Source organism: Ranitomeya imitator, chromosome 2 (assembly GCF_032444005.1).
Source record: "Ranitomeya imitator isolate aRanImi1 chromosome 2, aRanImi1.pri, whole genome shotgun sequence".
In the NCBI taxonomy this organism is placed as follows: Eukaryota; Metazoa; Chordata; class Amphibia; order Anura; family Dendrobatidae; genus Ranitomeya; species Ranitomeya imitator.
In genome coordinates this window covers 359,428,427-359,453,564 of record NC_091283.1, presented here as the reverse complement: position 1 = coordinate 359,453,564, position 25,138 = coordinate 359,428,427, and the positions used below count along the sequence as shown (strand labels likewise).

General features: G+C 43.4%; 2 protein-coding genes across 2 annotated transcripts in view; both read right to left on the bottom strand.

Moving 5' to 3' along the window:
* LOC138663827 (zinc finger protein 271-like) overlaps window positions 1-25,138 on the bottom strand; it is a 100,924-nt gene that overhangs the window by 8,995 nt on the left and 66,791 nt on the right. The window lies entirely within an intron of this gene.
* On the bottom strand, window positions 12,911-14,251 carry LOC138667872 (oocyte zinc finger protein XlCOF29-like). Its single transcript, XM_069755953.1, has 4 exons — window positions 14,076-14,251; window positions 13,728-13,946; window positions 13,096-13,186; window positions 12,911-13,029 (listed from the first exon to the last, which is right to left on the bottom strand). Exons 1-4 carry the CDS (start codon window positions 14,151-14,153, stop codon window positions 12,911-12,913), a joined length of 507 nt encoding a protein of 168 aa, XP_069612054.1. The 5' UTR covers window positions 14,154-14,251.

Sequence of the window (25,138 nt, the reverse complement as noted above, 5' to 3'; positions counted from 1 at the left end):
CTGTGTTTCAGTCTTTTATGCATGACATCTTCCGTGAGTATCTGGATAAATTCCTGATTGTTTACTTGGATGACATTTTGATCTTCTCAGATGATTGGGAGTCTCATGTGAAGCAGGTCAGAATGGTTTTTCAGGTCCTGCGTGCTAACTCTTTGTTTGTGAAGGGATCAAAGTGTCTCTTCGGTGTGCAGAAAGTTTCATTTTTGGGGTTCATCTTTACCCCTTCTACTATCGAGATGGATCCAGTTAAGGTCCAAGCCATCCAGGATTGGATTCAGCCGACATCTCTGAAAAGTCTGCAAAAGTTCCTGGGCTTTGCTAATTTTTATCGTCGCTTCATCTGTAATTTTTCTAGCATTGCCAAACCATTGACCGATTTGACCAAGAAGGGTGCTGATTTGGTTAATTGGTCTTCTGCTGCTGTGGAAGCTTTTCAGGAGTTGAAGCGTCGTTTTTGTTCTGCCCCTGTGTTGTGTCAGCCAGATGTTTCTCTTCCGTTCCAGGTCGAGGTTGATGCTTCTGAGATTGGAGCAGGGGCGGTTTTGTCACAGAGAGGTTCTGATTGCTCAGTGATGAAACCATGTGCTTTCTTTTCCAGGAAGTTTTCGCCCGCTGAGCGTAATTATGATGTGGGCAATCGAGAGTTGCTGGCCATGAAGTGGGCATTCGAGGAGTGGCGTCATTGGCTTGAAGGAGCTAAGCATCGCGTGGTGGTATTGACTGATCATAAGAACTTGACTTATCTCGAGTTTGCCAAGCGCTTGAATCCTAGACAGGCCCGTTGGTCGTTATTTTTTGCCCGCTTCGACTTTGTGATTTCGTACCTTCCGGGCTCTAAAAATGTGAAGGCGGATGCTCTGTCTAGGAGTTTTGTGCCCGACTCTCCGGGTTTATCTGAGCCAGCGGGTATCCTCAAGGAAGGAGTCATTGTGTCTGCCATCTCCCCTGATTTGCGGCGGGTGCTGCAAAAATTTCAGGCGAATAAACCTGATCGTTGTCCAGCAGAGAAACTGTTCGTCCCTGATAGGTGGACTAATAAACTTATCTCTGAACTTCATTGTTCGGTGTTGGCTGGTCATCCTGGAATCTTTGGTACCAGAGAGTTAGTGGCTAGATCCTTCTGGTGGCCATCTCTGTCACGGGATGTACGTACTTTTGTGCAGTCCTGTGGGATTTGTGCTAGGGCTAAGCCCTGCTGTTCTCGTGCCAGTGGGTTGCTTTTGCCCTTGCCGGTCCCAAAGAGGCCTTGGACACATATTTCGATGGATTTCATTTCTGACCTTCGCGTTTCTCAAAAGATGTCAGTCATTTGGGTGGTCTGTGATCGCTTTTCTAAAATGGTCCATCTGGTGCCCTTGGCTAAATTGCCTTCCTCCTCTGATTTGGTACCTTTGTTCTTTCAGCATGTGGTTCGGTTGCATGGCATTCCTGAGAATATTGTTTCTGACAGAGGTTCCCAGTTTGTTTCAAGGTTTTGGCGAGCCTTTTGTGGTAGGATGGGCATTGACCTATCCTTTTCCTCGGCTTTCCATCCTCAGACTAATGGCCAGACCGAACGAACCAATCAGACCTTGGAAACATATCTGAGATGTTTTGTTTCTGCAGACCAGGATGATTGGGTGTCCTTTTTGCCGTTGGCTGAGTTCGCCCTTAATAATCGGGCCAGCTCGGCTACCTTGGTTTCTCCATTTTTTTGCAATTCTGGGTTCCATCCTCGTTTCTCTTCAGGACAGGTTGAGTCTTCGGACTGTCCTGGTGTGGATTCTGTGGTGGATAGGTTGCAGCAGATCTGGACTCAGGTAGTGGACAATTTGATCTTGTCCCAGGAGAAAGCTCAACTTTTCGCTAATCGCAGACGCCGTGTGGGTCCCCGACTTCGTGTTGGGGATCTGGTTTGGTTATCTTCTCGTCATATTCCTATGAAGGTTTCCTCTCCTAAATTTAAACCTTGTTTTATTGGTCCGTATAGGATTTCTGAGGTTCTCAATCCTGTGTCTTTTCGTTTGACCCTCCCAGACTCCTTTTCCATACATAATGTATTCCATAGGTCGTTGTTGCGGAGATACGTGGCACCTATGGTTCCATCTGTTGAGCCTCCTGCCCCGGTTTTGGTGGAGGGGGAATTGGAGTATATTGTGGAGAAGATTTTGGATTCTCGTGTTTCTAGACGGAAACTCCAGTATCTGGTTAAATGGAAGGGTTATGCTCAGGAAGATAATTCCTGGGTTTTTGCCTCTGATGTTCATGCTTCCGATCTTGTTCGTGCCTTTCATGCGGCTCATCCTGGTCGGCCTGGGGGCTCTGGTGAGGGTTCGGTGACCCCTCCTCAAGGGGGGGGGGTACTGTTGTGAATTCTGTGGCTGAATTCACTCCTGTGGTCACAAGTGGTACTGCAGCTTCTGAGCTTCCTCCCTCAGGTGTTCTGGTGAGCTCGTTAACTGCTTCATTACTTAACTCCGCCTGATGCTGCTATCCTTGCTCCTTGTCAATGTTTCAGTGTTGGATCTGAGCTTCTCCTGATTGTTCCTGTGACCTGCTGCTCTGTATAGCTAAGTGCTTTTTGCTTTTTTGTTGCTTTTTTTCTGTCCAGCTTGTCTTTTGTTTTGCTGGAAGCTCTGAGACGCAAAGGGTGTACCGCCGTGCCGTTAGTTCGGCACGGTGGGTTTTTTTTGCCCCCTTTGCGTGGTTTTGCTTTAGGGTTTTTTGTAGACTGCAAAGTTCGCTTTACTGTCCTCGCTCTGTCCTAGAATATCGGGCCCCACTTTGCTGAATCTATTTCATCCCTACGTTTTGTCTTTTCATCTTACTCACACTCATTATATGTGGGGGGCTGCCTTTTCCTTTGGGGAATTTCTCTGGGGCAAGTCAGGCCTATTTTTCTATCTTCAGGCTAGCTAGTTTCTTAGGCTGTGCCGAGTTGCCTAGGTAGTTGTTAGGCGCAATCCACAGCCGCTTTTAGTTGTGTTTAGGATAGGATCAGGTGTGCAGTCTACAGAGTTTCCACGTCTCAGAGCTCGTTCTTGTATTTTTGGGTATTTGTCAGATCACTGTGTGCGCTCTGATCGCTAAGCACACTGTGTTTCTGGATTGCCTTCATAACACCTGTCATTAGCAAACATAACACTCCCCATTGCCCAGAGACTAGTACAAAATCCTAACCATAACATACAAAGCCATCCACAACCTGTCTCCTCCATACATCTGTGACCTCGTCTCCCGGTACTTACTTGCACACAACCTCCGATCCTCACAAGATCTCCTTCTCTACTCCCCTCTTATCTCCTCTTCCCATAATCGCATACAAGATTTCTGTCGCGCATCACCCCTACTTTGGAACTCTCTACCACAACATATCTGACTCTCACCTACCATCGAAACCTTCAAAAAGAACTTGAAGACCCACCTCTTCCGACAAGCCTACAACCTGCAGTAACCGCCGATATACCAAACCGCAGCACGACCAGCTCTACCCTCACCTATTGCATCCTCACCCATCCCTTGTAGATTGTGAGCTCTCGCGGGCAGGGTCCTCTCTCCTCCTGTACCAGTTGTGACTTGTATTGTTTTAAGATTATAGTATTTGTTTTTATTATGTATACCCCTACTCACATGTAAAGCGCCATAGAATAAATGGCGCTATAATAATAAATAATAATAACATTAGGGCTTCTGCAATTGGTGTGTTACATCTCCTCAGGGATCTGCTCCTGCGATGTCAGATTCTGTCACTAGTCGCCATCATTCATTCTGCAGGTGGCACTGGTGATGGAGGCAGGGCCGCCGTTAGGATGAGGCAAACCAGGCATTTGCCTAGGTCCCCCACTCCCAAGGGGCCCGCAGCCAGTGGCATGCTGCTAATAGCAGCAGACCACATGGCCTCTGTGTGGCCCATGAGTGAGGGGGGCCAGGTGCCAGCACCAGTGCCCGGCATTGTACATTCAACTATATCAGCATCCTAGATACCGATACACTTGAAAGCTATGATGGATGAGAGAGCGCAATCATTCCCGCTCTGTGCCTTATGCAGAGATGTAATGATGTAACTTCATCGTACCACGCTGTGCCGGGCAGTGAAGCTGTTGAGGAGATGCACAGCAGAAACCGGAGCAGGAAGGTGAATATGGTATTTTTTTTTTATTCTTGAGTATGTGATGACCATTATACTGGAGGACTATGGGGTGTGCATATAGTATATGGGGGCTGCATTATGCCATATGAAGGCTGTATTATGCTATATTGGTGCTGCATTATAGCATATGGGGGCTGCATTATACTCTATTGAGGACTATAGGGTGCATTATACTGTATGGCAGACTAAGAGGAATGCATTATACTGTATAAAAGACTATGGGGAATTCATTATACTATATAGAGGAATATAGGGGGTGCATTATACTATATGTAGTACTATCACATGCATTATCCTATGAGGAGGAATATGGGAGTGCATTACATTATATGGAGGACTATGAGATGCACATCATACTGTATGGAGGACTATGCAGAATGCATTATAGTATATGGAGGACTATGGGGGGTGCATTATACGATATGGAGCACTATGGGGGGCATTATACTAAACGAGAAAGATGCTGCCTATTCGTTGAATGATTGGATTGTTCATGATGGAACAAAAATCACTGTTCTAAGCAGCACAGCGCCCAGTGAAAACTGCAGAAATGCTGCTAACATGATACTGTATGGGGACAGATTGATCGTTCTGTGCCCATTATTCTTCCTCAGCTGGTGTAAAGAAGCCAGGAAACAAGAGCCGAACGGCTTCAATACTGTTAATCATGCACATTTAACCGCCTGAAGCCAGCGCATCTAACTACAACCAAAATGTTTCTCTGTGATGATGCAATATGTTTATATTTGGGGCCCTTTTTGCCCAGGGCCCCACTTTGCTAAAACCATCCTGGGATAAAGGAGCCATTGGAACCATAAGTTCTGTGCATTGCATGCTCTGTCCAGCCACTAAGAATACCGTGGCTGGGACCAGTACTATCATCCAGTCAGGGACCATGGGTGTGCTGTCCAACTGGAGTAATCAGCTCCCTGTTTCAGAAAATTGAAAGCACCACACCCTACTGAAGCTCGAAGCATATTGCCGGAAACAGCCAGATACAGCCTTGATCTCCTCAGTCCTGTGTATTTACTACTGTTGTGATCCAGGCTAGTTTACGGACTACTCAATTGTCTTCTCCTTTTGGTTTTATCTAAAATCTAGGCACATCAAATTAATTTCAAAAGTGATTTGTTACCCCAAAAATAGATTTTGTAAATGTAATTGAACATATAAAAACTTGTTGCTAAACTTTTAATCCTTGAATCATCTGGGGAAAAAAATGGTGAAAAAATAATCTGGGATGTTGGAAAAATGCTGCCAACCTAAAGTAGAATACGGTAAATGTTATGTATTAACTACACCATGTTCTAAATTATTATGCAAATGATATTTTTCTCGGATTTTCCTAAATGGTCGGTGCAAATGACAGTCTGTCTAATAAAAGTCATCACCCGTTAGATTATACATCAATTTTATTGAAGAAACCTCCCAATGATAACAGTATAATCTCCAAAATGAATAAAAACTCAATGCACTGTTCCAAATTATTAGGCACAGTAGAATTTCTAAACATTTGATATGTTTTAAATAACTGAAAATGCTCATTTGTGGAATTTGCAGCATTAGGAGGTCACATTCACTGAACAAAAAAGCTATTTAACTCCAAAACATCCTAACAGGCCAAGTTACATGTTAACATAGGAACCCTTCTTTGATATCACCTTCACAATTCTTGCATCCATTGAACTTGTGAGTTTTTGGAGACTTTCTGCTTGTATTTCTTTGCATTAAGTCAGAATAGCCTCCCAGAGCTGCGATTTTGATGTGAACTACCTCCCACCCTCATAGATCTTTTGCTTCATGATACTCCAAAGGTTCTCTATAGGGTTGAGGTCAGAGGAAGATGGTAACCGCACCATGAGTTTATCTCCTTTTATGCCCATAGCAGCCAATGACTTTGCAGCATGAGATGATGCATTGTCATGCATGAAGATGATTTTGCTCCTGAAGGCACGTTTCTGCTTTTTAGACCATGGAAGAAAGTTGTCAGTCAGAAACTCTATATACTTTGCAGAGGTCATTGTCACACCTTCAGGAACCTAAAAGGGCCCTACCGGCTGTTTCCCCATGATTCCGGACCAAAACATGAGTCCTCCACCTCCTTGCTAACATAGCAGCCTTGTTTGGACATGGTGCCCATCCACCAACCATCCACTACTCCATCCATCTGGACCATCCAGTGTTGCTCGACACTCATCAGTAAACAAGACTGTTTGGAAATGAGTGTTCATGTATGTCTGGGCCCACCGTCACCATTTCTGCTTGTGAACACAGTTTAGGGGTGGCCAAATAGTAGGTTTATGCACCACAGCAAGCCTTTGAAGGATCCTACACCTTGAGGTTCGAGGGACTTCAGAGGCACCAGCAGCTTCAAATAACTGCTGCTTTGTAATGGTATTTTGGCAGCTGCTCTCTTAATCCAATTTATTTGTCTGGCAGAAACCTTCCTCATTATGCCTTTATCTGCATGAACTCTGTCTATGCTCTGTTTCAGTTACAAATCTCTTCACAGTATGATGATCACTCTTAAGTTTTCGTGAAATATCTAATGTTTTCATACCTTGTCCGAGGCATTGCACTATTTAACGCTTGTCAGTAGCAGAGAGATCCTTTTTATTTCCCATATTAATGAAACATGTGGCCTGCTTAATCATGTGGAACATCATTTTTAAGTACCGTAGTTTTCCTTTAATTAGAATCACCTGGAAAACTAATTATCACATGTGCTTAAGATTGATTTCAGTGATCCATTGAGCCATTAGACACAATACCATCCTCGAGTTTATTTGAAAAACAAAACAATTAAATCTTTATGACACCTAAATCCAATATGCATAATATTTGGAACATGGTGCATTTTTTGTGAGGTATCACTATCTGATTGAAGAGCAAACAAAAAAAAGATTGAAAATAACAAATCTTTCTAAATAATTTAACAATTTCAGGTATTAAAAAAGCAGTATATATTAACCTACAGTTACCAGAAACAAAGTACAATGTGTCACAAAAAAGACATTTCAGAATCACTGGAATCAGAAGATGCATCCAAAGATACCAGCACATAAAGTGACACGTCAGATTTGAAAAACGGGGCCTGGTTAGGAACACAAAGCTGGCTGCAGAAAGTGGATAAATCAGAGTATTTTGTTCACGAACTACTGCAGTCAGAAACTGTGACAATAGACAGAAACACTTCTACTGAAATGATAAAACTCAACAACCTTCATCAGAGACAAAATGAGCAAGTAGTGGTGAAACATCTCTGTAGTAATTAGAGTATGGGGCTTGGTGGCTCTTGGCAATCTAAATTATATTAGGGCCAATATTTTCTATCAGATGAGTTTCTTAAAAAAAATATTACAAATTTAAAAGAGAACTTTTTAAAATAGTGCAGAGCTAAGAAGTGATGAGCAACATATGGGTTCTCGGGGACGCATCGAAAATCGCCATGCTGGAGTCCCCGAAGATTGCCTCCCATACACGGTAATGCCATAGCCAACTTGGCTACGGCATTACTGTGTATGTTGGGCAATCCTCACAAGTTTAATGGCTTTTTAACAGACGCAAAATATATGGAGTGGGAATTTGAGTATGGCGCTTGAGCACCAGAGATGATCGCTAGGGCTGAGGTGTCTAAAATTTAGATCTCAGGCATATGGCAAAGGCAACAGAGACCTGTTTGTAAAGACTACCAGGGAGTTGCAGACTAATATAAGTGAGGCAGCGTAATCCAACCACAATCACACATACCATACAGAATTAACCTGTAAAAAAGGAGACAGAAGATGGTATGTTCAGGGGAGAAACTCGAACACTAAACCGGAGTTCCACTCATTTATGGTGTCCCATTGGATATACTATGAATTTTGAATAGAAGACTAGAGAAGGTATTAGTGTCCTCCATTACAGGCACAATTGTACAGTAATCTGAATTCATTAGTATCGAAAACATAATGTAATTTATGATGAAACCAGCGCTCCAGCCATGCCAACACATCTCCTGCAGACTTGAATAAACGTATATAAGGCCGGTGTCTCACTTGCAACTCCAATGTGAGAAACTCACGCGAGTCTCTCGCCTCAATACCCGGCACTGCCGCCAGTGGTTCAGACCGGAGCGTTCAGCTGCATAGAAATACATGCAGCCACACACTCCGGTCCCCAAGTGCCGGGGGCAGTGCCGGGTATTGAGGTGAGTTTCTCGCTTTGCAGTTGCAAGTTGGACACCAGCCTTACAGTCATAAACCATGCACAGTTAAGAGATATATCATGGCACAGGCGTAATGTATTTTTGTATAGTTTACCACAATCCTCTTTGAAGTTAGTTGGCTTAAAAAGAAAATGAAAAGTCAGGATAAAGGGGAACTCTGTTGTAATTGTACAGATATTCACACTTGGCCTCGCTACACATTTAATGTTGCGGATCATAAAAGCGAAGTTTGGCCACAAAGACTGGACCTGGTCTTGTATGGACCATATGAGCACAGAAAGGAGAGAAGGTAGATTCATCCAATAAGATATCAGGATTCTAGGAAGGTAACAGCATCATTACCCTCCGCTTTCTCTTAGAAGTCCATCATGATAATTTTTTTCAAGTGATTTTGTAAGGCTACTTTCACACTAGCGTCGGCCCGTTGCAGTGCGTCGGGCTGACGTACCGATGCATCCTGTGTCAACGCAGCACAACGGGGGCAGCGGATGCATTATTACAACGCATCCGCTGCCCCACTGTGAGTTGCGGGGAGGAGGGGGCGGAGTTCCGGCTGCACATGCACGGTCGGAGATGGCGGACAAAACGCACCAAAAAACGTTACAAGCAACGTTTTTTGGTGCCGACGGTCCGCCACAACACGACGCAACCATCACACGACGGTTGCGACGTCTCACAATGCGTCGCTAATACAAGCCTATGGAGAAAAAAACGCATTCTGCAAACAACTTTGCAGGATGCGTTTTTTCTGCAAAACGACGCATTGCTATGTGCGTCGTACGACGCTAGTGTGAAAGTAGCCTAACTTGTCAGCACATTCTACGTGAGCTGGCATTTCGATTTATAGTATACAGATCTGGGTAGATATCTTTTAATTCCAGGAGGCAGGTGGTAAGCTGTATAGACGAAGGGCTTTCAATGCCCACAGTAATTTAACCCCTTTACAACCCAAGGTGGTTTGCATGTTCATGACCAGACCAATTTTAACATTTCTGAGTAGTGTCCCTTTATGGGGTCATAACTCTAGAACGCTTCAATGAATCCCACTGATTCTGATGTTTATTTGTGACATATTGTACTTCATGATAGTGGTAACATTTCTTCGATATAACTTGCTTTTATTTGTGAAAAAAATGGAATTTTGCCTAAAGTTTGAAAAATTTAGCAATTTTTAAACTTTGAATTGTTATGCCCTTAAATCAAGGAGATGTATCACACAAAATAGATAATAAATGACATTTCCCACATGTCTACATCCGCACAATTTTTGAAAAACATTTTTTTGTTGTTAGGACATTACAAGTGTTAAAAGTTGACCAGCTATTTCCCCTTTCTCCAACAAAACTTACAGAACCATTTTTTTAGGGATCACATTTGACTTTGAGGGGTCTATATGATAGAAAATACCCAAAAGTGACACCATTCTAAAAACTGCACATTGATGGATCCCAAAATTTGTTGTGCAATTTCTCCTGAATACGCAGATACCCCGTATTAGGGAGAAAACCACTGTATGGGTGCACGGCAGAGTTCGGAAGGGGAGGAGCATTATATGACTTTTCGAATGCAAAATTTCCTAGAATCATTAGCAGATGCCATGTCACGTTTGGAGAGCCTCTGATGTGCCTAAACAGTGGAAATCCACTACAAGTGACCCAATTTTGGAAAATATACCCCTCAAGGAATGTACTTAGATGTGTAGTGAGCACCTTTAACCCCCAGGTGCTTCACAAAAGTTTATAACGTTGAGCCATGAAAATAAGAAAAAATAAAAAAATAACATTTTCCCCACAAAAATATTATTTTAGCCCCAAATTTTGCATTTTCATAAGGGTAACAGGAGAAATTGCACCATACAATTTATTATGTAGTTTCTCCTGAGTATGCCAATATTCCGTATGTGGGGGAATACTACTTTTGAGGCACAGTGCAAAGCTCAAAAGGGAAGAGGCGCCATATTGGAGTCCAGATTTTACTGGAATGGTTTGAGGGTGCCATTTCACATTGGCAGAGCCCCTGAGGTCTCAGAACAATAGAAACCCCCTATATGTGAACTCATTTTACAAACTACACTTCCCATTGAATTCACCTAGGGGTGCAGTGATCATATTGACATCACATGTGCCTCACAGAATTTTATACCATTTTTTTTTACAACAAACTGAGGTCCAGTTTTCCCTGAGTGTACCAATACCCTACATGTTATTGGGAAACATTTTTCAGGCACAGTGGAAAGCTCAGAAGAGAAGGCGCACCATACTATAGTGTAGATTTTACGGTTATGGTTTGCGGGTGCCATGACCCACTGGGAGAGCCCCTGAGTTGCCAGAACAGCAGAACCACCATAAGTGACCCCATTTTACAAACTACACCTCTCAACAAATTCATGTAGTGGTGCAGTGATCATATTGACACCACGGATGTGTCACAGAATTTTATACCTTTGGGCAGTGAAAACAAAACTACATTTTTACCATCAAAATTTTGTTTTAGCTCCAGCTTTTACATTTTCACACAAGAAGTGGGCAAAAACGGCACGAAAATTTGTTCAAAAATTCCTACTGACTGTGGCAATACCCCACTTGGCCATACGGAGAGTCTCGTGAGGGACAGAGCCTCTTGGAGTGCAGATTTTCCTAGAACAGTTTGCAGAATCCATATACAGAGCCCCTAATTGATAGAAGAGCAGACTCCCCCCTCATGTGACCAAATTTTAGAAATGATATCCCTTTGGGAATTTATCTACAGTTGCAGTGATGATTTTGACTCCATTAGGTGTTTTCCAGAAACAAGCAGCAGTGGATGATGCGGAGCGAAAATTGCAAACTGCTGTTGTATTGACCAGTACGCTGTACAGACCAGTATGTTGTAGTCACCAGTATGTTATGCCCAGCTCATGCTTCTGGAGACATACACCTGTAAATCAGGCGGGCTCTCATCACTAAAAAAAAATGCTAAACGTGTACGCTATATGTAGTTTATGTACAAGGTGGGGCTCAGAAGGGAGGGGGCATTTGAATTTAGGAGCGCCGAATTTGCTGAATTTCTTTTGAAGGGTGGGGAGCCATTTCGCTTTTCTAGAGCCTTTGTGCTACCAGTGACGTGGAAGCCCCCTATATTTCCATTGACAGATGATGGACCTGAGTGGGGACCTGCTTTTTTGTTGATTGAGTTGGAGCTTTTGTTAGGAACATTTTACATAACATTTAGGCTCACATTTATCTGGAACTCTACACTGAGTACTTACTTTGGGATTTCCATCTAAATTTCTGAGTGACGTGATTCAGATGAAACCCCTGAGGGATCCATTCACTATAATGAGGCAGCAGAGTTACTCTGCACTCCATCTGGCCTTCGTTCAGCTCAGCATTGACCTTCTTTTCAGAACTGCGCAAAACTGTGGCCGACGGCACTTTTATGCAGTCCTAAAAAGACAGACATCGCTGGATGACAGGTCTTACGGCATCCACAGTCCTTCCCTCAGCCTCATTATAGGGAATCTTCTGCCGGGGGTTCTGTCTGAATCACGTATTTCAGAGATTTACACCGAAGCCCCAATGTAAGCGCTCAGCGCAGAGCACAGGATAAATGTGTCCAGAACCTTACTGCGATCTTTGGGAGGCAGAATGAACAAAACAGCAAGAGACGAATTGGTTTTATACATTTTTTAAGCCGTTCTTCTTGCTGTATGATTAGGCGACTTTACTCTTCGGGTCGACGCAATTGCAGCTATACCAGATTTATATTGGGTCTTTATATGTTTGGCTGCTGTCACAAACTAAAAAAATGTTTTTTATTGCAAAAACTAGTTTCTTCATCCCAGCCTTTTGAGAGTTATAATTTTTCCATATTTTGGCCGCGTTAAGAGAGGGCTTACTTTTTGAGGGACTTTTTTATTGGTAGGAAATTCAGACACATGACATTTTTTGATTGCCTTCTATTCCGATTTTTGTTAGGCAGAATGAGCCAGCAATTCAGGACTTTTCTTTTTGCGGGGGGGGACAAGATGACGTTTTCAGAGGTGCCATGTTTATTCATATTCTTTTTGATCGCATATTATTCCTCTTTTTGTTGTGTTATTATGATAAAAAGCGATTTTTTTTTTATGGTGTTCACTAAAAGGGTTAACTAATTGTACAGTTTAATAGGTCGGAACCTTTGCTGATGCGGCAATACCAAGTATGTGTACTTTTATTGTTTATATTTTTTTTCATAAAAATATTTTATTTCTGGGTAAAATATACGGTACTTTGATTTTTTAAATTATTTGTTTAATTATTTTTTTTACTTTGTTCCAATATGGGACTATCTTTTTTTGCAAGATGATCGCTTGTATAGCATGGGGATGCAGCAGCATCACTGTGCTATGCAAAATGTCAGCGACGCACTGACAAAGTTGCTGATCATGCTTGGGTCCCCGCATGACGTCACGGGGTCTACAATCCAAGGGCAGAGGGACTGTCATCGCTCTGCCGGCTCCCGAAATGCTTGGACCAACTTCGATCGCAGCATTTAGGGGGTTAAAGTGCAGGGAGCGGTGCGGGGCCGCTCCTAGCACTGAGTGCCGTGTGTCAGATTTCAGAAATATCCATACATCCCAGGTCATTAAGACCCAGGTCACAGGGACGTAGGGATACATATAAGGTGGGAAAGGGGTTAAATAGTTTAAGGGTAAGGACAATATTGTGGACTACATCACAATAAAACAGTGTGAGAAGAATCTGTGGCTTCTCTGCAGTTAGTGGTTGCTACTCACCTGGGTAGTCATGTGTAGGAATCTCCTCTTTACACCGCTTATCACCCCTCACATATGTCTCTGTAGTATTAATATGGGTCAGATCTTCACCCTGAGATAAATATTGTAGAAGTCACAAACAGATGGAAAATTCACATCTATGATCAGCTCTAATTCTGCCATCTCCACCATTCTCATTACACAAGTATAAAACATATAATACTGGTGGATAAAACAAGACTGAGCACAAGACCTCCACAGCCTTCTACACATCATAGAGGAGATCTCATGACACCTTCTCTCCATCTACCTGATGATCCTGAGGAACATTGGGATCTTCTTGTTTACAGTCCTGTGGAAGAAGAGGACAGGGACATCTCTCTGGTGTTGTCCTCTTACTGGATAGAACTGGAGGAAACACATACAGGGACTGAATTAATTCTTTACATACAGATAATTATTGGCCATGTACTTAGTCCTATTACCTGGTGATGTGAGGGGCTGGGGAACCTCCATCATGACGTCCTTGTACAGATCTTTGTGTCCTTCTAAATACTCCCACTCCTCCATGGAGAAATAGACAGCAACATCCTGACACCTTATAGGAACCTGACACATACAATGATACCGTCATCACCCCGATCTCTTCATACCATTACTGCATAATGTCCCAGTATTCCCAGCAGTGTCACCTCTCCAGTCAGCAGCTCAATCATCTTGTAGGTGAGTTCTAGGATCTTCTGGTCATTGATGTCTTCATGTATCAGGGGGAGAGGTGGAGGCCCCGTGATTGGGCTCAGGGGTCTTCCCCATCCCTCAGACAAAGGGGTCTGACAGCGCTCACTAGAGGTTTTCTTCACTACTGTGTAATCCTGGTTATAGAGAGACACATTAATAAATTTCATTACAGACATTTCTAGAGTCCTCACCTCTCCAGTTCTGTCCATCTGTTATTCCCATAGATAAGAATGATGTAATGTGACGTCATCAGAATCGCTCACCTCTCCAGTAAGGCAGAAGAGGATCTCTAGGGTGAGGTGTAATATCCTCTCCACCATTTTGTCTCTGTCCTTATTCATCCTTGATAGGTAAATCAGAATATGTTTCCTATACAGAAGATCTTCACCGAAAGGATCAGATATTGTAGGAATCTGAATGGGATGAAAATGACGATGTAACATCAGAAATAATCCTGTGTAATAACGCAATTACTGTAGATAATAAGGGAAACATCAGGAGATTTATTATTGTACAGTATTTAGTTTTCTTTTTTACATTTACTAATAAATCCTATATATTTTAGGCCACACACAACAAGCAGTTTCTTCCTCGGAGTCGGCAGCTGAATCCATTTCTCATAGACTCATCTTCCATAACGCTAATTCTCGTCTCATTTACCGGCACTGGAATCGGCATTAGCAATACTGCAGGAGATATTCATTACACGTGACAGGAGAAATAACGACTTCATGATGAGGACGACATCTTCATCTTCTACTACGGCTCTAGAATCATATCTGGCCAGAGTCCATCACTGACTACATCTCCACCGGCCTTGTATATGAATGTTTCCCGTCTTCCCAGGGCTGTAATCTTCTATCCTGTTAGAGCTAATTTCTAATACACGCAATAGTTTGAGGCAAAATCTACATGTCGTGTTTAATGTTTTAGATTTTTTTGCTCTGGATATGATGTGTTTTTCTGGGATTTGAGATTCTCACTTTAGGCTATTTCACACTAGGCATTTTTTCAGTGCTTTTTTTCTGCAGCAGAACCTGCTCTTGGCAGTACAGAAGCTACAGAAGAAAAGCAGGTTTTGCTTGCTTTTTTTTTGCGTTTTTTGCTGTGTTTTTGTCATGTTACATTTGTCTCATGTGCATGATGATAACTAAATATTTAGAATTGAGAGTCCTCAGTGGTTGATACCTTTTAATGGCTAACTGAAAAGATGGTAACAAATTGCAAGCTTTCGAGACTACACAGGTCTCTTCATCAGGCAAAGACTAAAACAAATTCTGAAGAATCACATATTTATGCACAACATAGTATAGGGAAAAAAAAAAAAGAGGGGAAAAAAAACCATGGATAAGCCAGGTGACATGAAGCAGAATTACCATGGGTGATAAACAGTTACGTCCATAAATATTGGGCCAATTCTTAGATAAGGATTGTTTTATTGTCCTGTGATTAGGGTCTCTGTTGTAATGACCCTTCATGGTCTGAGGGGCAAGTTCCTTAGTTGATGTAAAAATTCATAAATCCATGTGACACATTCATTCCTGCATTAAGAGTGTCAAAGGTCATCATCAGTTTATATTCCCAGACTCTCCTGTCTTTCTGCGATTTGAAGTTTCCTTTCAATACAAGTAATTTCATGTCCATAATGTTATGATTTGGGAGACAGAAATGTATTGCCACCGGTAGATCCATTCTTTTTTCTCTTATTGTATGGCAATGGGAGTTCATTCTTGTTCTAAGCTTCTGCCCTGTCTCCCCCACATACAGACCCCCAGTTGGACATTTAGTACATATAATTAGGTACACCACATTAGAAGTGACACAGCTGAAAGTACCTGGGATCTTGTAGTCCTGATGGATAGGAAAAAAATGTCGCTGTCCATTTGATGATAACTAGTGATGAGCGAACGTGCTCACCACTACTTGGTAGTATCACTATGCTCGGTGTACTCGACGAGCACCCAGGATTATTCGGCGGGAGCTCGGGTCTCCGCCCTGCAATGCTGGCGCTCTCTAGGACGCCAATGACAGTGCAGGGATTGTCAGCCATAAACTGTAATGCTGCAGCCATCTTTGTTGTGGTATTACAGTGAATGGCTGGCCGCACAGAGTCATCATGTCTATAAGAGACCTGGCGCCGCCCTGCTCGCCGCATTCTGCTCCGGACTCTGCTAGTGTAGGGAGAGCTGCTGCAGAGATAGAGTCAGAATCGTCCTTGTAATAGTTAGTGTAGGTCTGCAACTATTCAGTCCACAACTCCTGAGAAACCAACAGTCCTTTTTAGGGCTAATTCGGAGGTCCAGAGATTGCAGCGCTAGGTAGACAGGGCACAGCATATCCACATCAGTGCAAGCACTGTATGTGAGTACATAGCGCTCACTGAATACATATAAAGACTCCATTACTGTTTGCTGCTGCTTATGTAATATATACCTAGCTGCAGTTTTCTGCGTTTTTTTTTCTTCACCTTATACTTGCTCCATTTATTCTAAAGCAATTAATAGCCCCCTTATTTCAAATTTATTTTCTTGATCACGCTGCCTACTACAGCCAGGTTATTGTAATCGAAGAACGTGCAAATCTACCATTTTTTTTGTCACAGGCACCAGATGTGAGTGCGCCAAAATTTTTTTTGTTTTTGTGTCATAGCCAGCTTGTTGACACAATTTAGTTGTGCCCAAAAAAATCAAGGCCACATTTAGATCAGTCTGTTATCTGAGGCTGACGGCTGGTGTATCTGTGGTGGAAAAATCATAACTTCGCAGACATGAAGTTCATAGTTCTGTCTGCTAGCCTTTTTAATTGTTTGCCAAATTTCACATACAAGAAAAAAAACTAATTATACAGTCTTATCTGTGGCTGCGGCCTGGTGTATCTGTGGTGGAAAAATCATAGTTTCGCAGGCATACCTATCTTAGTTCTCTCTGCTAGCCTTGTTCTCTTTTTTTTTTTTTTCAAAAATTCACCCCCCAAAAAAAATGTATACAGTCTGTTATGTCAGGCTGAGGCCATGTGTATCTGTGTTGGAAAAATCCTAGCTTCACAGGCATAAGTTGCATAGTTCTGTCTGCTAGCCTTGTTCCACTCATTTTTAATTTTTGCCAAATTTGACATACAAGAGAAAAAAAAATTATACAGTCTGTTATGTGTGGCCTGGTGTATCTGTGGTGGGAAAATCATAGTTTCGCAGGCATACGTATCATAGTTCTGTGTGCTAGCCTTGTTCTACTTTAAAAAAAAAAAAAAATTCACCAAAACCCCCCAAAAATGTATACAGTCTGTTATGTCAGGCTGAGGCCTGTGTTGTATCGGTGGTGGAAAAAATCGTAGCTTCACAGACATACGGAGCATAGTTCTGTATGCTAGCCTTGTTCTACTTTTTTTTTTCAAAAATTCACCCCAAAATATGTTATACAGTCTTATCTGTGGCTGCGGCCTGGTGTATCTGTGGTGGAAAAATAATAGTTTCACAGGCATACATAGCATAGTTCTGTGTGCTAGACTTGTTCAACTCTTTTTTTAATTTTTTTTTCAAAAATTCACCAAAAACAAAAAAAAGTATACAGTCTGTTATGTGAGGCTGAGGCCTGTTATATCTGTGGTAGCTTCGCAGGCATAAGCTGCATAGTTCTTTCTGCTAGCCTTGTTCCACTCATTTTTGTTTTTATCAAAAAAATCACCAAAAATAAAAAAAATGTATACAGTCTGTTATGTTAGGCTGAGGCCTTGTCTATCTGTTGTGGAAAAATCGCAGCTTCGCATGCATAAGTTTCATAGTTCTGTCTGCTAGCCTTGTTGGACTCATTTTTAACTTTTTTGCAAATTTCACATACAACAGAAAGAAAAATTATGCAGTCTGTTATCTGTGGCTGTGGCCTGGTGTATCTGTGGTGGAAAAATCGTAGTTTCACAGGCATACGTAGCATAGTTCTATCTGCTAGGCTTGTTGTACTCATTTGTAATTTTTTGCCAAATTTCATATACAAGAGAAAAAAAAATTATACAGTCTGTTATCTGTGGATGCGGCCTGGTGTATCTGTGGTAGAAAAATCGTAGTTTCGCAGGCATACGTGTCATAGTTCTGTGTGCTAGCCTTGTTCTATTTTTTTTTTTTTTCAAAAATTCACCCAAAAACAAAAAATATTTTACACAGTCTGTTATCTGTGGCTGCGGCCTTGTGTATATGTGGTGGAAAAATCGTACTTTTGCAGGCATACGTAGCATAGTTCTGTGTGCTAGCCTTGTTCTACTCTTTTTTTTTTTTTTCAAAAATTCACTAAAAAAACCCCAAATATTATACAGTCTGTTATGTCAGGCTGAGGCCTGGTGTATCTGTGGTGGAAAAATCGTAGTCTCGCAGGCATACGTAGCATAGTTCTTTGCGCTAGCCTTGTTCTACTTTTCATTTTTTCCATATTTCACATACAATAGAAAAAATAATTATACAGTCTGTTATCTGTGGCTGAAGCCTGGTGTGTCTGTGGTGGAAAAATAGCAGCTTTAAAGGCATACTGATTACATATAATTTTGCTCCAAATAAATACATTTGTGTTGAGCTTTTGAAATAGTTCAGTAGTCCATTTAAAATGGGCAAGGCAAGGGGCGAGGGACGAGAAAGTGGACGTGATGTTGATGGTGCATGCAGAGGACGAGGCCATGGCCAAGCTGAAAGTGGGCCACAACAAAGACCCACATCTTCTCGCTCGACATTCCTGTCCCAGTTTCTAGGGGATCGCAGCACACCACTATTGAAGCCAGAGCAGTGTGAAATGGTTATTGGTTGGATAGCGGATAATGCTTTGAGTCACTTAGCCACCACCACGTCTTCCACACGGTCAAGTCTGAGTAGCCGTGAGTGTGGCCCGGATATTCCTCACCATGATCATCCTTCCTCTCATCATGCCGAGTGCCCTGAGACAACTGATCCCACACTTGGACATTTTGAAGAGCTGTTCAGTTTTCCATTTCAAGATTCCGGACTCTCAGATGGTCAACTTGAAGTGGGGCCAGATGACATCGAATGTAGCGATGTCCAAAGATTTGACCAGCCACGGTCACACGAAGGCGATGGTGGGAAAGTGTCAGAAGAGGTGGACGATGATGAGACGCAATTGCCAGAAAGTTAGGAGGAGGAGCAGGGTGCGAATGTGGAAGACGAGGTGGTGGGTGACATAGTGACTGACCCAACCTGGCAGGAGGACATGCAGAGGGAGGACAGCAGCACACATGGGGAAGGAGGCATATCACCCAAACAAGCAAGAAGAAGCAGTGTGGTGGCCACAGACAGAAGGCATGCATCCATTCCTCGTAACACCAACATGAGAGAAGTTGCCATTCCAACTGTTAGATCTTCCCGAGTCTGGTTATTTTTTAAAGACTCTGCCGATAACCCCAAACAGGCCATTTGCAGCACCTGCCATGCCCGCATCAGCAGGGGTAGCAAAACTACCAGCCTGACCACCACCAGCATGATCAGGCACATGGCAGCAAAGCTCCAGGAACACTGTCTGCAGGTGACACCACTGCTTCTTCTACTGTTTTGCGTAGAAACCAATCCCCAGTCCACCGTGCATGTGAAGATGCCTCTAGCCCTGCACCTGTTGTTGCCCAGTCAAGCAGCACCATCATCAAGCCCATCCACTTCCTTGTCCCAGCACAGCCTTCAGTTGTCTATACCCCAGTCATTGCAACACAAGCCGAAATACTCAGCCAACGCCCCACAGGCCACAGTACTAAATTCTAACATTTCTCGTATGCTTGCGCTCGAAATGTTGCCTTTTAGGCTCCTTGAGATGGAAGCTTTCTGCAACCTGATGGCAGCGGCCGTCCCAAGTTACTCGGTCCCCAGTCGCCACTATTTCTCCTGGTGTGCCGTACCGGCATTACACCAGCATGTGTCCCACAACATTACTCGTGCCCTCAACAATGCTGTTACTGGGAAAGTCCACCTAACCACGGACACGTGGACAAGTGCTTGTCGGCAGGGATGGTACGTCTCACTGACGGCACACTGGGTTAACATAGTGGAAGCTGGAACCCAGTCAGACCTTGGGATAGAACACATCTTCCCCACGCCGAGGATTGAGGGCCCTACGTCAATCAGGGCTGCTCCCACAGTCTACAGCTCCTGCACCTCCTCCTCCTCCTCTTCAGCTTCCATCTCTGAACTCAACACATCAGTCAGAAGCTGGAAGCACTGCCTCAGTCAAGCAGCAACAGGCTGTGCTGAAGCTAATCTGCATAGGTGACAAACCGCATAATGCAGAAGAGTTGTGGACAGTGCTGACAGAGCGATCAGATATTTGGATGACACCTGTGAACCTACAGCCAGGTATGGTCATGTGTGAAAATCGCCGGAACCTGGTGGCACCTGAGGCAAGGTGAGCTCACACACGTACCTTACCTGGCCTATGTGCTTAACCTCGTGGTTCAACATTTTCTGAAAAGCTACCCGGAGCTGTCAGATCTGCTAGTGAAAGTACGCCGTCTGTCTGCCCATTTTAGAAAGTCAACTACAGCTTCCGCCGCCCTTGACGTGCTTCAGCAGCGTTTGCAGCTTCCGGCTCACCAACTGGTGTGTGATGTCCCCATGCATTGGAACTCTACGCTGCATATGTTGGAAAGGATTTGTGAGCAGAAGAGGGCAGCTGTTGACTACCAACATCAATAAGGCCGTCGATATTCAGTTCAGACTCTACACATAAGACCTCATGAGTGGACATGGATGTCAGACATATGTACCATCCTACAAAACTTTGAGGACTGTACCAAGATGGTGAGCGGCGATGACGCCATAATTAGCATCATCATCCCGCATCTCGGCATTCTGAAAACCTCTCTGCTCACAATGAAAGAGGATGCATTGCAGGTAGAGCATAAGGACATGGAACAAGGAACCATACAGGGGGATTACACTCAGCCCAGCCTCATGTCTTCCCAACGTGGATTGGTAGGCAATGAGGAGGAGGAACAGGAGCTACTTTCATGCGCTATAGACGGTAATACAAGCACAGCTGTCATACCGTCTGTTCAGCGTGGATGGCCTGACGACAGAGAGGAGGAGGATGAGGATGAGAGCATGGTCAGTCGTCCTGTTGGTGAGGACGCGGAAGTCTTGCATGTTAGCAGTCTGGCACGCATGGCTGACTTTATGCTGCGCTGCATTTCACGTGACCCTCACATTATAAAATTTTTTGGTGACACTCATTACTGGTTGGTGACACTTCTAGACCCACGCTACAAGGAGAACTTTCAATCTCTTCTGCCAGAGGCAGAGAGGTGTACTAAAATGTTGCAGTACCAGAGGGCCCTTGTAGCGGAATTACTTAGAAAATTTTGAGAACGCTGGCAGCAGATGTCAGAGTTTGTTGTACAACCAAGGAGTCCAAGCGAGAGAGACAGAAGTACAATCCAGCTCAGGTAGGGGAACAATGGCAAAGTTCTGGGACAGTTTTCTCAGACCCTCCCATCGTGACGCCACAGAGGCATGGGGGTGCTGTCACAAGAAATGCAATGTTTGGGAAGATGCTGAGGGAGTACCTTGCAGATCGTGCAAACATCCTCCGTGATTCCTCTGTGCCTTTTAATTATTGGGTGTCCAAGCTGGACACGTGGTATGAACTGGCTCTCTATGCCTTGGAGGTCCTAGCCTGTCCTGCTGCTTGGGTTCTGTCAGAGCGAGTTTTTAGTGCCGCTGGTGGAATTTTAACAGATAAGCGCATCCGCCTGTCAACTGAAAATGCTGACAGGCTGACTCTTATAAAAATGAACAAGGGCTGGATTGGGCAAGATTTCTGTACACCACCAAGTGAAAACAGCGAAACATAACCTCTAATACATTGTCTTTTTTGTGGAGGTGTATTGGCATGCACCTCTCCCCAACCACACATGGCTATCCGCTTCCTGATTTTGTCTGTTTGGTGTTATCCTCCTCCTTATTCTCATTATCCATAACCAGTACAACACCAGGGTGAACGTATTCCGTGATGCAAAAGTCACTCAATTTTTGTGCAAGTGTGTTTTTCTGATGCCCATTACTAATCAGAAACAAAAATAAACTCCCCCAGGAGGAACTTTCATCAAAATGATATGTACGTATATAGTTTTAACATCTCTGCACTGTCTTTATGTGACCCAGTGTATACCTTTACAATATGAAAATATTGAAATACTATTATATATATTTTTTTATATCCTTGTCTCTGAGCTGTTGCTAGGGACAAACATATCTCGTTGGAGACAATCTGGCATCATATATATGAACCTGTGTTCACCCCTCCCTTTTGTTATTTACTTTCATCAGTGGATTCACATGCTTTATTTTTGGTTTCAGTATGATTTATCTTAAGGTCTCCTCATTCTCCACCACTAGATCACCGGGCTTAACGTCTTCTGTGCCTCTACAGGCAGTCCAATTTTTGGCAAGGGTGTCTATGATGCCCATAGTATATTTTTAAAAAATGTATCCCCCTTGCGGAAATGTTTGTCAACCCATGCACTGCGTGTATGGGCATTAGAAGTGTAGGAGACACACTCGTTTACATTGGGCCTAGTTTTTAATGAGGCCTTCAGTAATGTCTTCTCATTCTCCACCACTAGATCACCATTCACCACGCTTAACGTGTTCTGTACTGCTATAGGCAGTCCAATTTTTGGCAAGGGTGTCTGATGGCCATAGTATATTTTTTAAAAAATGTATCCCCCGTGGGGAAATGTTTGTCAGCCCATGCACTGTGTGTATGGGCATTACAAGTCTAGGAGACACACACCCTTACATTGGGCCTAGTTTTTCATGAGGCCTTCAGCAATGTCTCCTCATTCTCCACCACTAGATCACCAGGCTTAACATCTTCTGTGCTGCTACAGGCAGTCCAATTTTTGGCAAGGGTGTCTATGATGCCCATAGTATATTTTTAAAAATTAAATTGGGCCTAGTTTTTATTGAGGCCTTCCTCCACCTCTCATTATTTTCCACCACTAGATCACCAGGGTTCACATGTTCCGTGCTGCTACAAACAGTCAATTTTTTGGCAAGGGTGTCTGTGATACCAATTAAATATTTTTTTTAAAATGTATCCCCCATGGGGAAATGTTTTTCAGCCCATACAGTTATTATATGGGCATTACAAGTCTAGGAGACCCGCTCCTTTAAATTGGGTCTAGTTTTTAATGAGGCCTTCCTCCACCTCTCATCATTTTCCACCACTAAATCTCCAGGGTTCACGTGTTCTGTGCTACTAAAGACAGTCAATTTTTTGGCAAGGGTATCTGTGATCCTCATTAAATATTTTTTCAAAATGTTTCCCCCATGGGGAAATGTTTGTCAGCCCATACACTTAGTGCATGGGCATTACGAGTCTAGGAGACCCGCTCCTTTGTAATGGGACAGTTGTTTTTATGAGGCCCTCCTCCATGTTTCTTCCAAGGGGGATTGGGGTGTGTGCAAATTTGGGTCAAGGCGGCCCTTGCCTTCAATGCAAAAGGAAACGGTATGGCAGGACCAACTGAAGAATGTGAAATGTGTTTTCCTGTGGCCATCTAGTACCTGGGTTCAAAGGCTTTTTGGGGTGCATATGACTTGGCAGCAGGACAGGCCTTGCAGTTAATACATAAGAAAACAGTATGGCAGGACCAATTGAAGAATGTGAAGTGGGTTTTCCAGTGGCCATCCAGTACCTGGGTTCAAAGGCTTATTGGGGTGCATCTGACTTGGTAGCAGGGCAAGCCTTGCAGTTAATGCATAAGAAAACAGTATGGCAGGACCAACTGAAGAATGTGAAGTGGGTTTTCCTGTGGCCATCCAGTACCTGGGTTCAAAGGCTTATTGGGGTGCATATGACTTGGTAGCAGGGCAGGCCTTGCAGTTAATACATATGAAAACAGTATGGCAGGACCAGTTAAAGAATGTGAAGTGGGTTTTCCTGTGGCCATCCAGTACCTGGTTGAAAGGCTTAGGCTAGGTTCACATTGCGTTAGTGCAATCCGTTTAGCGCATACGCTAACGGAAAGCGCTAACGCAATGTCTAAAAAGGGATCGCGGTTAGCGATCCCGCTAGCGCAGATGCCCGATCTGCGCTAGCGAGAAACGGACCTTGAACGCTGCAAGCGATGCGTTAGTTACATTGGGTCAATGGGTGCGCTAACGGATCCGTTACATAGCGTTAATTGCGCCATGTAACGGATTCCGTCAGCAGACACCCACTAACGCAATGTGAACCCAGCCTCATTGGGGTGCATATGACTTGGTAGCAGGGCAGGCCTTGCAGTTAATACATATGAAAACAGTATGGCAGGACCAACTGAAGAATGTGAAGTGGGTTTTCCTGTGGCCATCCAGTACCTGGGTTTAAAGGCTTATTGGGGTACATATGACTTGGTAGCAGGGCAGGCCTTGCATTCAATGCCCTCCTGTACCTCTTGTGAAAGGGGTATTGGGGTGCATTGTAATTGTTGGCAGCCCAGCCACTCACTGCATAGGCAATAACAGCATAGGAGACCCACTGTTTAATAATGGGCCTTTAAGTATATCAATGCCTCCTGATGTCCCTCTAAAAATAGGCTTTGTGACGTTAAGAGTCCCTCCTTCATAAATGAACAAGATGTGTCTCCTTATGTGTCACACACCACATGGCCAGCTAGGGTTGTTAAATGTTACAATGACATTTCCCAGTGAATGCATTTGAATTGGTTGAAAGCAATGTGAAAGTTGAAAAACGCATCAAAAATGCTGCGTGTGAACATAGCCCAAGAGGTGGAGGAACATTTTTTATCTGGGGTTAATTATTTTGCCTTATATACAAGTCATGACCATGGAAAGGATGTACCTTAACATATTTCCCAGCAAAATCCATTTTGGTTTAGTTTTTGTATGTTTTATGTTTCACCTGTAAAAATGGCGTGAAACTCTGACAACATTGCTTACAGCTGTGACCTAGGAGTCAGGAATGCTTCCAGGGACGATCCCCATGATGTTCCTGTGTCATTTGAGCACTGTTTCCATCATTTTCAGACGTTTTTAGACCTTAAAAGTACCCCCAGGGGGGATTGCGGTAAAAATACTCAGGTTTTCCATAGACTTACATTGGGCTCGTTGATCGGGTTGAGTACCCGAGTATTTCAATTTGCTCGACCCGAGCAACCGAGCATTTTAGTGCTCACTCATCACTACTGATAACGTTTAGTGTAAAACAAAATCTGTTTCTACTTCATCAGGTTTTGACACAAAAACGCAACAAAACCTGATACCTGTGTTTTTTGCAGCATTTTTTCACCACCCATTACTTTGGGGTGACAATTGGTGAAAAACGCTAAAATAAGTGACATGCTC

Coding starts and splice junctions, on each gene's coding strand:
- LOC138667872 (XM_069755953.1), bottom strand. CDS start 14,153: ATGAATAAGGACAGAGACAAAATGGTGGAGAGGATATTACACCTCACC. Junction 13,947..14,075: donor TCTTCTGCCTTACTGGAGAG/GTGAGCGATTCT, acceptor CTCTATAACCAG/GATTACACAGTAGTGAAGAA. Junction 13,030..13,095: donor TCCTACACATGACTACCCAG/GTGAGTAGCAAC, acceptor ATTGTGATGTAG/TCCACAATATTGTCCTTACC.